Raw genomic sequence first — 17,775 nt, 5'->3', positions numbered from 1 at the left:
AGCTTGAGTCTGGACTAAGGATTCTGAGCCCGTGTTCTGATTTGATACATGATATCCAATCACAGAACATTTCTGGATTTGGGCCTCTGCCACTGGCCCTTAAACTCTGAGTCGTGATTCGCAGCTTGGAAGTTAGGCAGCCAATCACATTGGGAGTGGGAGTGGCCCCGGCCTTCAGAAATATATATAAGCAGTTGCTTTGCTCCTGTTGTCCAGTTTTGTTAGTTCAATAAAGGTTCTTGCAGTTATCGCTGTGTCTTGCTTCATGGGAACCCACCTACACTTCAATCATTATGAAAATTGCCCCCTAAAACAACCCAGTCCCCTCTTCCAATAGCCCCAAATAATGCTCTCAACTCCCATATTGGCTTTTTAATTTGAAAAACTTTACTACTAGAAAAGACAGTTAAAGATGCATCTAAGTTTATGCAAGTAACTATTTTTAACAAGTGCTCAGAAGACAAATAGGAAGAACCCCAAAGAGCCATTTATTTCACTTTCTTGTGGCTCGTTTCATTTCCTCTCCCGCCAGCTGGAGAAAGGTAACTCCAAACAATTATATCCAGTCACTTATTGAGCTAAATGTGCTCCACTGCGTCTAATACAACATTTGTCCCTCTCATTTCCTTTTGAAGAGAAACAGTCATGGCTGATCCTTGCTAAACTTTGCGGAGTAACATGCAAACTATTACCTGGAACTAGAAGATTGTTCAGCTGCCAGCCATTCCTCCACTGAAGTCTACTCGTTCTTTGAAAGGGAAAATTGCAGCCTTGAACCGAGAATATATTCTCATCCTCCATTTTTCTGTGTGGACGCTGGTTTCCAATAATGCCCCAATAACACCCAACGAAGTTTACTGGAAAACCAACAGGAGAGTCAAATAAATTACTGGGACAAGGTGAGTTGTGGAAATTTGGCACCACCAAAAATCACCGTGGGGAACTGCTCCTTCCTGAAGCAGGCTGACCAGAAATAAGTGAAGTAGAAAGCAAGTTGGTAAGACAAACATTGCAATAAAGATCTAGGAAAGGCCTTCAATTACATGGAAGACATCTTGATGGGCGTTTCTGCTGTCTCGCGTCTACGAGCTGAGACTCCAGTTGCACCAGTTCTTGGGCTTTCTGGACCCTGTGCTCGATGTACTGATGGGCCTCCTCGTCTTCCGGTTGCTCCTCGTGAGCCGTTTCACACGAGTACATCAGGTCGTGATCCGATATGCCGAACATGTGCAAAGAGTGGAGATACGCAATGTGCTCGTCCAGCTGCAGGTCCGAGTTCCTTTGGTTGGCGTGCAAAGACTGGAGCTGCAGTTGCGTCACCGAGCTCCTGGTATCTTCCAGTGTGAACAGTTCCCTCAGCTCCTGCTTGGTGAAATACCTGTAGGGATTCTTCTTATCGCCCGTGCCCTGCCGTATGAGTGAGTCCTTGAAGACTTGGCGCCGGTAGATCCTCTCCTCCACCGTCCCACAGGTGATGAGCCTGTAGATCACAACATTCTCCTTCTGCCCGATCCTGTAAGCCCGGTCGACAGCTTGGGCATCCGTGGCGGGGTTCCAGCTGGGATCAAATATCACCACACGGGAAGCGGCAGTTAAGGTGAGCCCAACACCGCCCACCTGCGTGGTCAGGAGGAAGACCGAATAGCCTTTGTCGTTCTGAAACGTGCCAATCCTCTTCTCCCGCTCCGCTAAGCAAGTCACCGTCCCGTCGATACGCATCACCTTAAAACGCCGATGAGTCAAGATGCATTCTATGATATCGAGCATTTTCCTCGACTGGGAGAACACGAGAGTTTGGTGCCCTTCTTCCCGCAGATTCTCCAGCAGCGCCAAGAGGAACCTCAACTTGCCGGACTCCTCGATCAGAACCTGACTGGGCACGTGTTTGATTTCCTGGGTCATGTCAGAAACGGCCCCAGCTTCCCCTTCCTCTTGTTCAGAGTAGCCCGAGACCTCCAAGCCGAGCTGGATGCAAGCTTGCGCCGACAGAAGCCTGGGGTGATCGCACAGTTTCTTCAAGACGGTCAACTCAGCCAACGGGGAACGAGTCGTCATTAGCAACTCCTTGATATGGTCCAAGTCGAGGAAGTTCCTATAGATCTCTTCTTGCATGGGCGCTAGGTAAACCCACACAATGAAGTCGTTTTTCCGTGGGAGAGACGGCATCTCTAGGACAGCAGTGCTGTTCTCCTCTCCGGGTGAACAGCTTTCTCGTTCTGAGCTCTGCGTCTGTATCGTGCCTTTACTTCGCCGCAAGAAATACGGCTGAATGATGGTCATCAGGTTCTCAGAGATCTTAAGGCCTAGGGCTTTTTCTCCGGGAGTTGCGTCCTTCTCCCGGGCCTTGGTGATGGGGTTTTCATACTCCATCCGGAAGGTTTTGGCAGTGCCAAGCAGTGCCCCCTGGCAAGCAAAATCAAAGAGAGCCCACAGCTCTCGTAGGTTGTTCTGCACTGGAGTCCCCGTAAGGAGGATGCGGTTTTTGGCGGGAATGGCATACACCGATTTGGTGGTTTTAGCCGACGGCGATTTAATCTTGTGCGCTTCGTCTAAGATGATGTAGTCCCAGACGAACTCCTGCTGGTCCGAAGTGGAGAGCTGTTCACAGTTGGCCAAGATCATCTGGTACGAGGTGAGAAGGACCCCCTTTCTGCTCTGCACTCGTTCCAGGTTTTGGCGCCGTTCCTTCCGGCTAGTGCCGTGGAAAACCTTCACCCGGATTCCCGGGGCCCACTTGACAAACTCTTGCACCCAGTTGTTAACCAAGGTAACTGGCATGATGAGTAGCACGTGTCTGACCAGGTTGGCATCGAACATCCCTGAAAGAAAGGCGATGATCTGAATGGTCTTTCCCAAGCCCATGTCATCGGCCAGAATGCCACCTTTCCTTCCATCCCGGAAGAGACTGTACAAAAAGGCGACACCTTCCTTCTGATGCTCAAACAACTTGTCGTGTATCTCCTTGTACAACAGGAGTCCACTCCGGCAGACGTCCACATATTCATCCGACTCCTGATCCAAATCCAGGGTCACCAACTTCTCCTCCAGGTTTTTGATGCACCCCTTCAGACTTTCGCTGGGCTGGATTTCATCAGCCTGGCTGTAAAGTTTGAGGGATTCTTCCAGATTTCCGTTCATGGATTCTTGCTCTGCTTGGGTCACGTATCTGCAAAGCACAACATAATGGCTGTTTAGAAGAGCTGGGGGGGGCAAAAAATTGGGGGCTGCCAGTCCACTTTCTGCAGGGATGGAGGACCTTTTTGGCTCCATGGGCCAGAGTTTACTGGTAGGCAGGGTTGTCAATCACCTGACATCACAGGTGCAAGGTGCTTTGAAGTCCCCAAGTTGGGACTTCAAAGCACCTTGCAAGGAGGGTGTTTTCCTCCATTTTAGCAGTTTGACTTCCTTCCCCCTCTTTCTGTGGTTCCTTAAATTTATTTTTCAATACGGTACCTTCTGCATATCCAAATTCATTTAATTTGCTCATTTAATTATCTGCTTTAAATATAAACTCTTAGAAACTGCAGGTTATTACAATAATCCTGCCCATGTTTTTATCTGTTTGCAATTTATCTGTAAATATTCAATAATTCACATTTCCATTCTTTTATAAAAAGTTTGTTATCTTGATTTCTTATTCTTCTGGTAAGTTTTGCCATATCTGCATATTCCATAATCCATTCTTCCTTTGCTGGGACCTTCTGCTTTTTCCCATTTTTGGGCAAGCAGCATTCTTGCTACTGTAGAAGCATACATAAATATATTTCTATACAATTTAGGTAGTTCTGGCCCTATAATCCCCAAAATTCTTTTGCATTCTTTTGGGAATGCAAGGCAGATTCTCTACCAATGAACCATGGCAATTCCCTAGAGTTCTTACGTAAGCCCTCCCTCGCAGGCCGAAGTAGCACAGGGCAGACACTGCTTTGTCACCCGAGGGAGAATTTGGACAGGAGTCTCACCTTTGATACTGCTCCACCTGCCTGCGAGACGTTTTCTTCTTCACTACTGTCATCATGGTGCTGCTGTGGAACCAGCCAGCAAGAAATCCGATCTAAAAACCCTGGAAACAAAGGAAAACAAGAGGTGAATAGGGTGGGAAGGATGGGCGAACCGAGAATCTTAAAAGTACCGAGGGTAATGTTGGAAGTGTAAAGAAAAAAGATGGCACTTTTTTCATATGTGGTGGGAATGCAAAATAATTCAGAATTACTGGGAAATGATTTGTAACGAAATGAAAAGAATGTTTAAGGTAAGCTTTGCTAAAAGTCCAGAAGCCTTTTTTCTCAGGCATTATAGGTCAATCAAATATCCTTTATTAGGCATAGCAAACCACACATTATCAAACAGACACCGTTTTCAAATTGTGCAAAATATGAGCTCAACTTAACAAGGTTTGTCCCAGTCAGATCTTTAACTCCAGAGAAAATCAATTTGCATAGATAATACAATACAACATTACCACATCACCACATCACCAATCAATTAAGAACCACTAAATCTCTTTATAATGGCCCAGTCTTTCTACATGGACAACACTCAAAAATTCAGCCACTATTAAAGTAATTTGATCATTCTATAGGTCAAGACTTGCCAAAAGAGAAGAAGAAATTTTTTATGTATGCTACAACTGCGGCTAGGATGCTGCTAACTCATAAATGGAAAAGTGATGTGATACCAGCTAAAGAAGAATGGAAAGAAAACTAATGGATTATGCTAAAACAGCGAAACTAACTGAAAGATTAAGAGACTAAGACAATAGAGACTTCAAAAAAGATTGGGAACCATTTATGTTGCATCTACAGAAGACCTTCTGGGATATGATATATAATGAGATGAAAAAGATGTTGAAATATACATTTTTTAAAAAACAAGAAGCATTTTTACTTGGTATTATAGGTCAGGACATTAATAAGAAAGATATTAAATTGTTTTTATATGCAACAACTGTGGCAAGAGTATTGTTAGCCCAGAAATGGAAAGAAGAAGAAATTCTGACGAAAGAAGAATGGCAGACAAAATTAATGGACTATGCAGAATTGGACAAAATGACAGGAAGGAATTGACATCTGCAGGACCAGGGATTTACAGAAGATTGGAAGAAGTATATGAATTATTTGAAGAGCAACTGTGATCAACAAATTACGCTAGAAGTTTTGTAAGGAGAAATATACAAAGTGTTACAAAGTAGAAAAAGATAGAGATATTGGTTATGAGTTTGAAATGTAATAGGGAACATAAGAAATGCATACTAAGAGATTAGATTGGAAAATTTTCAGACAGGATTGATGGAAGTCAAAAAAATTGAATAAGATGTAAAAGTATGTTTAATTACTGTTGAAAATGATATGTTAAAAAACTAATAAAAAAATTATATATATATAAAATGTTGTATCTACAGAAACATTGTAAAGAAACGGACTCACTAGCAGGATTTGACTAAGCACTTGCAACCAACAAAAAGAATACAGAAATCATTTAATGTAGAGAATACGATATTTAGGTACAATAAAATAAGCAGGAGAAGTTAATATACAAAAAAACAGAAGAGGAAGCTGAGGGAAGTCGTGGGGGTGTTATTTGAAATTGTTCTTTTATTTGGTATGATGTTATTGTGACAAAGATAGAAATGTAAAACTTAATAAAAACTAATTTTTTTTAAAAAAAGTACCGAGGGTGCAGGGAAAGAAAGCACCGTGTGAAATAAGAGGCAGCGTTGTGCAGTGGTTAGAGTGTTGGACTAGGGCCTGGGAGAGACACGGGTTCAAATCCCCACTCAGCCACGATGCTCAGTGGCTTGGCCCAGTCACTATGTCTCAGCCTAAGCTACCTCACAGGGCTGTTGTGGGGATTAAATGAGTAGGGGAAAAGCAATGACAAACCTAGACAGCATCTTAAAAAGCAGAGACCTCACCTTGCCAACAAAGGTCCCTCTAGTTAAAGCTATGGTTTTCCCAGTAGTGATGTATAGAAGTGAGAGCGGGACCATAAAGAAGGCTGATCACTGAAGAATTGATGCTTTTGAATTCTGGTGCTGGAGGAGACTCTTGAGAGTCCCATGGACTGCAAGAAGATCAAACCTCTCTATTCTTGAGGAAATCAGCCCTGAGTGCTCACTGGAAGGACAGATCGTGAAGCTGAGGCTCCAATACTTTGGCCACCTCATGAGAAGAGAAGACTCCCTGGAAAAGACCCTGATGTTGGGAAAGATTGAGGGCACAAGGAGAAGGGGATGACAGAGGATGAGATGGTGGGACAGTGTCATAGAAGCTACCAGCATGAGTCTGACCAAACTGCGGGAGGCAGTGGAAGGCAGGAGGGCGTGGCCTGCTCTGGTCCAGGGGGTCATGAAAAGTCGGACACGACTAAATGACTAAACAACAACAGGGGAAAACCATGTGCTGGAAATGCAACAAAGGAACAAAAGGATCATTGCGAAAAAATAATGATGATGATGATGATGACAAAATGCCAAAATATTTTAAGTATTGAAATGGAATTAGGAAATGTATGTTACACTGAGGGAAGAGAAATACCGTGAAATCAGGAGGGAAGTCAATTTTTAAATTTGTCTTAAATTTGAATTAGTTTGGTGTGGATTTGTTCAATTGATTTGAAAAGCGATACAAATCATTTGGCAAAGACAATAAAATTATCATTGCAGCTGGAAGATCTATGCCCGCTATCAGAGAAGGCAGAAACCACACAGGCTTTAAGCGGCTATAAACCACATCCTTTCGGGGGTCCCTTTTGCAGAACCAGCCCAAACTCACTTAAAACTGGGGCTTTTTTTAAAGAAGGCGATTGCTTTAAGATTGATAAAAGGTAAAAAAGTGAAATATAGGAATGTGAAGAAATTAGTAAAGTGATATGGAAGTCTGTTAAAGGGAGGGAGCTTTATTTAAGCAATGCTTTAAGTTATAAATTCTTTGAATTTTGATTCTGAAATATAGAAAACTTAATAAAATTATATTTAAAAAAAAACACTGGGGCTTTTTTCTCTTCTTACCAGCACAAAATAATTCTTCTTCAGGTTAGTCGGGGGAAGAGGAGGAGTAAAAGGAGAATAAACTGTGTCCTGAGTGGTTTGGATATCTGGGTGCAAACAGAACTCTCTCCAGTCTGCAGCAATATCAGTCATCTGCAGCTGTGCCCAAACTTTGGGTAGAATGACAACTCTCTGGCCCAATGAGAAGTTGGGAGGAGGGCGGGAAAAGCCAAGGTACCTTAGCAATCACAGCCCCTCTCTCCAAAGAATCCTGGGAACTGTAGTTTGTTAAAAGGGTGCTAAGAATGGTTAGTAGCCCCCCTGTTCCCCTCCCGGAACTACAATTCCCAGAATACCTTGCACTTGTTGACCTGCTCTGGGAATTGTAGGAGGGGCCTCCTAATACCGCTCAGCACCTTTAACAAACTACAGCTCCCAGAATTCTTTGGAGGAAGCCATGGCTGTTTAAAGCGGTATCGTAGCGCTTTAAATGTATGGTGTGGATGTGGCCTCGTGGAGCTATGATTCTTTGAGTGGTTTAAGCAGTGCCGGATTTACGTATAGGGCCCCACTCTCTTGGGGGCCCCCAAAAAATTTAAAGGGAAAAAACCCTGGATGTACATTTCCAAAATATAAGATAAAAAACAGATAAAATAAAACCTACATACAGCAACAGTGTTTTGTGTTTTGTAGGCTCCTATGATGCAAGTCATGGGCTAGCCTGCTCCCTAAAATATCACTGCTTTGCTCATTTCTAAAAGATGCCTGCTTCTTGGGAGAAAAGCAATGACAGCATCTTAAAAAGCAGAGACATCACCTTGCCAACAAAGGTCTGTACAGTGGTACCTCAGGTTACATACGCTTCAGGTTACATATGCTTCAGGTTGCAAACTCTGCTAACCCAGAAATAGTGCTTCAGGTTAAGAACTTTGCTTCAGGATGAGAACAGAACTCGTGCTCTGGCGGCGCGGCAACAGCAGCAGGAGGCCCCATTAGCTAAAGTGGTGCTTCAGGTTAAGAACAGTTTCAGGTTACCGGTAAGTACGGACCTCCAGAACGAATTAAGTACTTAACCTGAGGTACCACTGTATAGTTAAAGCTATGGTTTTCCCAGTACTGATGTATGGAAGTGAGAGCTGGACCATAAAGAAGGCTGATCGCCGAAGAATTGATACTTTTGAATTCTGGTGCTGGAGGAGACTCTCGAGAGTCCCATGGACTGCAAGAAGATCAAACCTCTCCATTCTGAAGGAAATCAGCCCTGAGTGCTCACTGGAAGGACAGATCCTGAAACTGAGGCTCCAAGACTTTGACCACCTCATGAGAAGAGAAGACTCCCTGGAAAAGACCCTGATGTTGGGAAAGATGGGGGGCACTAGGAGAAGGGAGCGACAGAGGACGAGATGGTTGGACAGTGTCATAGAAGCTACCAGCATGAGTTTGACCAAACTGCGGGAGGCAGTGGAAGACAGAAGTGCCTGGCGTGCTCTGGTCCAGGGGGTCACGAAGAGTTGGACACGACTAAACGACTAAACAACAACAACAAATATATAGGGTGCCTACATTCTGCATGGACTGGTTGCATGGCAACATGGGCAAATGGCTTGAGATACCTATTCGGTCTATAAATTACCATATAACATATATTCAACACAAAAAAACAGAAGCAATTTGTTGTTGACAAAGGGCAGCTGGACATATAAAGGCCCCATTACCTTCAGTAGCTTAGGACCTCATCAAACCCAAATCTGGCCTTGGGTTTAACTATCACTCTTCACGGGGAAACGTAGGGATTGCTGGGCTCTGATCCTAACAGGTCTCGGGTGCCAAAATATCTTGGGCCAGCCCTGATCTGGAAGGCCATGGGTTTTCCATCCATGGTGGTTTATGCTAACCAGGGTTAAAAATCCACACCATGGTTTGGGCTTCCAGCAGAAAAACGTTGGTTTGGAGCCGCTTCTTTCCCTTCTGTTCAATGCTTAGCTTCCTCAGGGCAGAAGTTTCCTCCTGTCTTTATGGCGCAACTGCCTCCTGAAGCAGAACCAGCGTCCTAATCTGTGGCTTGTTAATGATGGGGTGATTCAGACCGAACCGCAAGCCATAGCTAGTGCAAACTGTGCTCTCCTATCCTGCCTTGGCCGACCCTTCCAAATCGTGGTTTGTTAGCTAGCGTCAGCCCAGACACAAAGCCGAATGGTTTGGGGTTACAAACCATGGTTTGGCATCATGGTTCCACGCATGCTAAACCAGAGTTTCTCAAACTTGGGTCTCCAGCTGTTGATGTGGGATTTCAACTCCCATCATCCCTGCTGGTGATGCAAAGAGGTGCCGGGAACGTTCTTTCATATGTGGTGGACTTGTAAAAGGGTAAAAGCGTATTAGGAAATGATCCATAATGAATTGGGATGGGGGGAATGTTTTAAAGTACCGTACTTTCCCGCCAAAACCAGATTCCTTTCTGTTGGGCATAATTCAGACTGAAATTCCCAGGGGTCAAAAAAAAGGTTATTTATGTATGCAACAACTGCAGCCCGTGTTTCGTTAGCCCCAAAATGGAAAATGAGCGAGTTCCCAACTAAAGAAAAATGGCAACTTAAGTTGACAGAATATGCACAACTTGCAGACTTAACATAATAAGAGCACAAGAATAACAAACGTTTAAAGATGATTGGGAAACGTTTATTGAATATATGGGAAATAATTGTGTACAGCTGAAAATGCGGGCAGCAGCAACAAGATAAATTCAACAGTGTAAATAAGTTTTGATGGATGCAATAATGGAATACTGAATGGTATAGTTTTTGTAAAATTTGTGATATGTAAAATGAACCATGGAAAGAGAAGAAGGGAAGTCATTGATATTTTAAGATGAGTATTTTAAATTGCAAAACAGATACCTATCTATATCTCCCATCGCCCCTAGGCAACAGAACCCAGTGGTCAGGGATAATAGGAGCTGAACTTCAACAATAGCTGGAGACCCTGCACTAAACCATTCAATAACATTCGAAGCAAATTCCTGCAAAGAATCCTGGGGCCTGTAGTTTGTGAAGGGTTGCTGGCAATTATAACTCAGTGAGGTGTAAACTACAGTACCCAGAATCCTTTGAGGGATTGTTCTGTTGTTGCTGGACTCGCAGTCTCCATCGTCCCTGACCACTGACAATGCTGGCTGGGGCTGCTGCCAGTCTGAGTCCAGCAGGTCCCCCACCCCCACTTTAAGGAAAACAAGGCCTTTTGTCCCTTTAACAGAGGTTTCAGCTGCAACAATTAGCAGGTGTTGGCGATTATCTTTAGTCCCCTTGTGCCAACAAACTGACTTATGCAGATCAGATATATTTTAAGGACACAGGAGCAGTCCATACCAATTTGCTTTTTCTCCCCGTGGTCAGCTGGCAACACCAGTAAGCAAAAGTGGATTGTGGCAAATGCAAAGTTATGTTTATTTCTGCTGAGTCGCAGCTGGAATTAATGATGCAAGGGTTAGCCCAAAGCGGGGGGAAAGAAATTAGATCAGCTTGTTCAAGGAGTATTGGTTGCAGATTTTTAAAAATAGATAAATAGTTGTTTTTTATTAATGTAACATCAAAAGTACAGACACAAAGAAAGGGTAATGAAAGTTGCAAAATATCAGAGCACCGCAAAGGTTATATTTTCCAAACTGGGAGAGAAAGCAAATAATGTAGAAAAATAAAAGCAGCAAAACACACCATGAGAGCCAATTTCTCAATATATTGGGGAGAGTTTAGTGTATCTGAATTTGGCATGTAAGAAATGAACTCCCACAAGAGTAAAAATGTTCCAGGTCTTCGTTACCCTTAAAAACGTTAAGGGACCCCTGCCCGTTAGGTCCAGTCGTGACCGACTCTGGGGTTGCGGCACTCATCTCACTTTATTGGCAGAGGGAGCTGACGTACAGCTTCCGGGTCATGTTGCCAGCATGACCAAGCCGCTTCTGGCGAACCAGAGCAGCGCACAGAAACGCCGTTTACCTTCCTGCCGGAGCGGTACTATTTATCTACTTTGACGTGCTTTTGAACTGCTAGGTTGGCAGGAGCTGGGACTGAGCAACGGGCGCTCACCCTGTTGCAGGGATTCGAACTGCCAACCTTCTGATCGGCAAGCCCTAGGCTCTGTGGTTTAACCCACAGCACCACCCGTGTCCCTCGTTACCTTTAGAAACGCATAATTTGTGAGTTTTTTCCTCTCTGCAATAGCCAGAGTCCACATATTTATATACAGTGGTACCTCAGGTTAAGTACTTAATTCATTCCGGAGGTCCGTACTTAACCTGAAACTGTTCTTAACCTGAAGCACCACTTTAGCTAATGGGGCCTCCTGCTGCTGCCGCACCGCCGGAGCCCGATTTCTGTTCTCATCCTGAAGTGAAGTTCTTAACCTGAAGCACTATTTCTGGGTTAGCCTGTAACCTGAAGCGTACCACTGTTCTACAACACCAGTCCTGCAGTATCTTTCGTTTCTGGGCCAAATAAGTTCTTATTGCAGCCAGCATCCGTGGAGGACTTTCCTGGGACTGGAAAATGACCGCTTGATCACCTTGCGAGTTCAAAAGAGCAAGGTGGTTGCAGATTTTTAACTAGTGGCCCTTTTAAGCCTCAGTCTCAGGGTCTGAACTCAGCAACCCTGATAAACAACAACATTGCAAGCTCAGAATTGGAAAAACAGGAAACTCATTTTGTTCATCTCAGTGGAAACCAAGAAGTGTGACTGCCAGGTTGACCATCTCCTTAGCAAACCCATTGACTTTGCGGCAAACTCTCTGACTTCCTGAGGGTTGCTGAGCAGGTAGCTGCTTTTAACACCGTGTAACACATTTCTGAAACAGGCAGACACCTGCAGGTATCGCATAACACCTGTATTATCTGTTTTAAAACAAGAATTAAGGTCACTCGGTTTAAAAGTGCCCAGGAGGCAGCCCAGGCTAATGATAGCTCAACCAGGGTGCAGATCTCAGCATGGAACCATAGAGTTGTCAAGTTGGGAGGGACGTCAAGGGCAATCTAGTCCAACCTTTTGCAATGCAGGAAAATGCTTGTTTACAAAGCTATTGCACTACCAACCTTACTGTATGCTTGTGAAACATGGACCACTTATAAACGCCACCTCCAACTCCTCGAAAGATACCATCAACAGTGTCTCTAAAAAATTATACATATCACTTGGGAAGACAGGTGAACTAACGCCAGTGTACTGGAAGAAGCAAAGATCACCCGTGTCAATGATTCTTCAACATCAACTTTGTTGGACTGGTCATGTTGTGTGGATGCCTGATGATCGTCTTCCAAAGCAACTACTTTCTTCCGAACTTAAAAATGGAAAGCGTAATGCCATTGGTCAACAAAAGAGGTTTAAAGACTCTCTCAAGGCAAATCTTTAAAAAATGTAGTATAAACACCGAAAACTGGGAAACATTGGCTTGCGAGCGCTCCAGTTGGAGAACAGCCTTTGCCAAAGGTGTCATGGGCTTTGAAGACACTCAAACTCGGGGCGCAAGGGAGAAATGTGCTAAGAGGAAGGCATGCTTGGCAAATCCACACCGTGATCAACTCCCGCCTGGAAACCTATGTCCCCACTGTGGAAGGACGTGTGGATCCAGAATTGGCCTCCACAGTCACTTACGGACTCATTGTTAAAACCGTGTTTATGGAAGACAATCTTACTCGGCTACGAGGGATTGCCAAATAAGAAGAAGATGGGACTCAAAACAATGAGCCTGAGATTAAAAGTCTCAAGCTCCACTGACTGAGCTACAGCATGTTTTACTAGGGAACAATCCAGGGTTTTTTTGGCCAAATACACACCATATATTCAATGCTCCATGATGTCATTTTAAACAGCCACAACATGTTTGTTCTGGGTGCCAAGAGTTGCTGGGAGACCCCAAGTCCCCTCAAAGATCTACAATTCCAGGAATTCCACATGAAGAGGGATTTACCCGGGCGGGAATTTGTTCTGGAATCAGCCTCGAGCCCGGATTACCATCCTCACCTAATCTGCATCAGCTATATTTCGTAAAATGTGTTTGTAAAAAGAACCCCAAAGCGGTTTACAAAAAGACAGAGCAATAAAACCGAGGAAAATTTGCAGTACCTACTTTTAAATATACAAAAGCTAAAATACTAAAACCAGTTAAAATGACCTTCGCTTTCTAAACACCTGGGTACATAGCTGTCAACCATCCCTTATTTAGCAGGAAAGTCCCTTATCCCAGCGCCGTGTCCCGCTGCTGTCCCTTACTGATGATGTCCCTTAAATTTCCCGGGTTTCAAAGGAAGCAGCTCCTCTCCCTCCCTCCCTGCCGGCCAGGGAGGAGGGAGGCTCCAACTGTGTTGCTTGGCTGCGTTGCTCACCCAATAAGGAGTCTAAGAACGACTGGGGGGTGGAGCTTGCATGCCTTGTGCCGATCAAATCGGCCGCGTTGCCTGGGACTCGCCTTTGCTCAGCGCTTCCCAGCGGAGAGGTGATGGTGGTTTCCCTTGCTGCATCCCCTTTGCCGGGTTGCTGCGCTGTGGGAACCATCGCTTGAGGCTTTGTTTGGCTGCTGGCTGGGCTTTCTGCCTTTCGCTCGGAGGGGCTCAGAAGTTGAAGATACCTGTGTTCAGAAAGTCCCTTATTTTGGCTGCTGATCCCTTATTTTCGAGGCTGCTGGTCCCTTATTTTCAAATCTGTAAGTTGACAGCTATGCCTGGGTAGGCTTGTCTAAACAAGAATAGCAGGGGAAACACAGTCAGCTGGGCGGGGTAGAAATAATAATTATTATAAGAATGTTTTCAGCAGGCACCAAAGGGAGTACAACGAAGGGGGCCGCTTGATCTCAATAGCCAGGGAGTTCCGAAGTGTAGGCGCCGCCACACTAAACAATCACATTCTTACCAATAATGAAACGGGTATTATGTGGCACGTGTGGTAGTGCTGATTCCACCGATCGAAGCGGATATTGAAAGCACATCGCTGCCAAAGAAACCTGGGAACCATTTGTATTGTAATAATTTGGATTAATTGGTATGATATGTTTGATTTGGTAAATGGAAACTTAATAAAAATTATTTTTTAAAAAAAGAAACCTGGGAACTGTACTTTGTTGTGGGCGCCGGGAGTTCTAGTTCATCATGATCATGGCCACTTGTCCCATCACCTCCTGGCAAATAGAAGGGGAAGAAATGGAAGCAGTGAGAGATTTTACTTTCTTGGGCTCCATGATCACTGCAGATGGTGACAGCAGCCATGAAATTAAAAGACGCCTGCTTCTTGGGAGAAAAGCAATGACAAACCTGGACAGCATCTTAAAAAGCAGAGACATCACCTTGCTGACAAAGGTCCGTCTAGTTAAAGCTATGGTTTTCCCAGTAGTGATGTATGGAAGTGAGAGCTGGACCATAAAGAAGGCTGATCGCCGAAGAATGGATGCTTTTGAATTCTGGTGCTGGAGGAGACACTTGAGAGTCCCATGGACTGCAAGAAGATCAAACCTCTCCATTCTGAAGGAAAACAGCCCTGAGTGCTCACTGGAAGGACAGATCCTGAAGCCGAGGCTCCAAGACTTTGGCCACCTCATGAGAAGAGAAGACTCCCTGGAAAAGACCCTGATGCTAGGAAAGATGGAGGGCACAAGGAGAAGGGGACGACAGAGGACGAGATGGGTGGACAGTGTTCTCGAAGAGACAAACATGAGTTTGACCAAACTGCGGGAGGCGGTGGAAGACAGAAGTGCCTGGCGTTCTCTGGCGTGGTCTATGGGGTCATGAAGAGTCAGACACGACTAAACTACTAAACAACAACAAATCCCTTCCCTGCGTTTTGCACTGGCTCCCCCTCCTCGCTCTCTGCCTGACCTCCTTTCCCCATAGCTGCCTGCTCACATATTGCAACTCCCTTCTCTCCCCTCCAGGCCTGCCCTTCCTTTCCCCCTTTTTTCCATGGGGGTCTGGTTTCAACGCTTGTTGAAATCAGAGCGGGCCAGCTTCACGTTTCACCTGTGGCCCTCGCTTCCAGCACTCCGCAGGAGGGGAGAGATTTGCTTTTCTCAGGCAGGTGGAATAGACACTTTCACAAATATGGACCTTATGCATAAACTGATTAGAGAATGAACTGATCCACTGGGTCTTCTACTTTTTCCGTTGAACTTTTTGAGCTACTTCTGTTGAAATCTACACTTCAATACAACGAATAGTATACAGTATATCATTTTTTCAAACGTACAGCCAGTTACGTCTTGTGTATTTTTTAAATATGTTTCATGTAACCAGAGGTTTGTTGTTGTTTTGCGCATGGTTAAATCATCTGCATTGGCTGCCCATCTACTACCAAGCCAGGTTCGAGGTCGTTGTATTAATTTACAAAATACAGCAGTACCTTGGTTCTCAAACTTAATCCGTTCCGGAAGTCCGTTCCAAAACCAATGCGTTCCAAAACAAGGTGCGCTTTCCCATAGAAAGTAATGCAAAATGGATTAGTCCATTCCAGACTCTTAAAAATAACCCCTAAAACAGCAATTGAACATGAATTTTTCTATCTACTGAAACCATTGATCCATAAGATGAAAGCAACAATCAATGTAAAAAGGTGAAAGTAAAGGGACCCCTGACCATTAGGTCCATTCGTGGCCGACTCTGGGGTTGCAGCGCTCATCTCGCTTTATTGGCCAAGGGAGCCGGCGGACAGCTTCCGGGTCATGTGGCCAGCATGACTAAGCCGCTTCTGGTGAACCAAAGCAGCGCACGGAAATGCCGTTTACCTTCCCGCCGGAGCGGTACCTATTTATCTACTTGCACTTGAACGTGCTTTCAAACTGCTAGGTTGGGAGGAGCAGGGACCGAGCAACGAGAGCTCACCCTGTCGCGGGGATTCGAACCGCCGACCTTCTGGTCGGCAAGCCCTAGGCTCTGTGGTTTAACCACAGTGCCACCTGCGTCCCAGCTTAGCAAGTCTACTTGGAGTTAAATACCATCTGTTGATCATTTTCAGATAGTTCTCCTTCAGAGAATAACATGCTGTGAACTTCAAACCACTCTTCCAAAGTTCCCCGCAGAGATTCAAATCTATATTATGTCCTATATTTCCTTGGCCATTGTGTCATCCCTAGGCCTGGGCAAGGAACCTAGGTGCCTGCTTCACTGAGACACGGAAACGGTCCTTCTCATCAGCCGGTAGCGCAGCCTGGATCGGGAGGCTATTAATAGCCCTCTGGTCCAAATTCGTCTCACGCTGAGCTCCCCCACAGCCGCCCGTCGGTCTCGGGTGTCAGCTGAGTTCCATCAGAGGTGTCTAGTCCAGCCGCCCATGTAGCAAGGCTGGCGCCTGGTATCGCGTCAGGCAGAGATGAATAGCCGGCCGCATGTGCTTCTGAATTCCTCCCAGGCCCCCTGAAGTCTGCGGGCCACATGGGAGAGAGAGAAGGAGCCGGCATGAATCTGGCACATGGATGTCTTGGGTGCAGACATGCATATGTACAGGCTGAGCATGAGCTCAGGGCATCAAGGGAAAGGGGCACCACAGAAATCTTCAAATGCCCGTTTTACTATGGAACATACGATGCCGCTGAACCAGGTTCCACAAAAAAGGTTCCCACAATAAATGAAAAAATTACATACATACACATATATACATAAAAATAATAAATAAAAGAGATTAATGATATATGGTTCATTTACATTTTGAATTACAGTCGTACCTCGGCTCCCAAATGCCTTGGGAGTCAAACGGAAGTGAGTGTTCTGGTTTTTGAATGTTCTTTCAGAAGCCAAACATCCGATGGGGCTTCTGATTGGCTGCAGAAGCTTCCTACAGCCAATCAGAAGCCGAGCTTTGGAAATCGAATGTTTTGGAACTTCCGGAACGGATTCTGTTCGACTTCTGAGGTACGCCTGTAGATATATATGGAGGCACCAAAATCTTAGCGCTTAGGGACTCTAAAGATCTTTATCCATCCCTGGCTAATAATAATAAAAATAATAATAATTTATACCCTGCCCATCTGGCTGGGTTTCCCACTCTGGGGTTCATACTCCTGAGTAGGGATGTATTTGGTTCAGTTCCCATTTAAAAGTGAGCCTATCTCATTCCCAAACAATGTGGAGAACTGAGACACGGGTGTCCTTCGAAATCTGCACTTCTCTGAATTTTGCAATGTAGTTATTCAGCCAAGGGGTGTGCAAAACAACCCACATATTCTAGTGTATTGCATGCATATAAAGGCATGCGTTTGTGGAATATCTTATCCAATAAAACTGGTTAGGAGAAATTGCTTTGCAAAAAAAAATGTGCAAATTGGGGGGAAATGCATACAAACAGGTGTATATTAGGAGAAATTCATTTCAAAACCCTGGCGAATTTTCATGAATTTTTGTTAAGGTCACAAACTGATGAGGAAATGTGGAGTAATGAATATTGGAGGGGAGGAATAAGAGTCCACATATGGGGAGGAGACTTGGTTCGGTTACCTAATTCATACATCCCAAAGCAATACACAAAATGAAACCAGAGTTGTCCTTGGAGAACTACACGCCTCTGAATTTTGCTCCTTGCCACAATTGAATTTTGTTTAAAAAGCCGTACGCACTCTTGTCCTTGGTTTGGTTTTCCTGGCTCCAGCACTGAATTTTCCAAAACAAGAATTCAATGAAGAACAGAGGACATGTCTCTTTCCTTGATGTCTCTCTGCATCGTGACCACCATAGTGGCGGTCATTGTTCTGTGTGTTAGTTAAGAAAACGCCACTGTAATTTGGCCCTTTATCCGGAGAGCAGCCTTCTCTGAGCTGGTGCCCT

At 44.8% G+C, this 17,775-nt stretch overlaps 1 protein-coding gene across 2 annotated transcripts in view; it reads right to left on the bottom strand.

The window, feature by feature from the left end:
• LOC310742907 (DNA excision repair protein ERCC-6-like) overlaps positions 1-16,723 on the bottom strand; it is a 42,893-nt gene extending 26,170 nt beyond the window's left edge. Inside the window, exons 1-3 of one of the 2 annotated variants that reach the window (XM_083572733.1) lie at positions 16,680-16,723; positions 3,963-4,063; positions 1,003-3,166 (exon numbers count right to left, since the gene is read on the bottom strand). In XM_083572733.1, the coding sequence (XP_083428859.1) occupies positions 1,036-3,166; positions 3,963-4,018 (2,187 nt within the window). In that variant the 5' untranslated portion in view covers positions 4,019-4,063; positions 16,680-16,723 and the 3' untranslated portion in view covers positions 1,003-1,035. Of the gene's footprint in view, positions 1-1,002; positions 5,975-16,679 lie in introns of those variants that run through there. The other variant, XM_083572734.1, reaches the window with a different exon arrangement.
• Positions 16,724-17,775: the final 1,052 nt, after the last annotated feature.

The sequence above is a fragment of the Podarcis filfolensis genome, assembly GCF_964270895.1.
Source record: "Podarcis filfolensis genome assembly, chromosome: 10".
In the NCBI taxonomy this organism is placed as follows: Eukaryota; Metazoa; Chordata; class Lepidosauria; order Squamata; family Lacertidae; genus Podarcis; species Podarcis filfolensis.
This window is presented reverse-complemented; position numbering and strand designations above follow the sequence as displayed.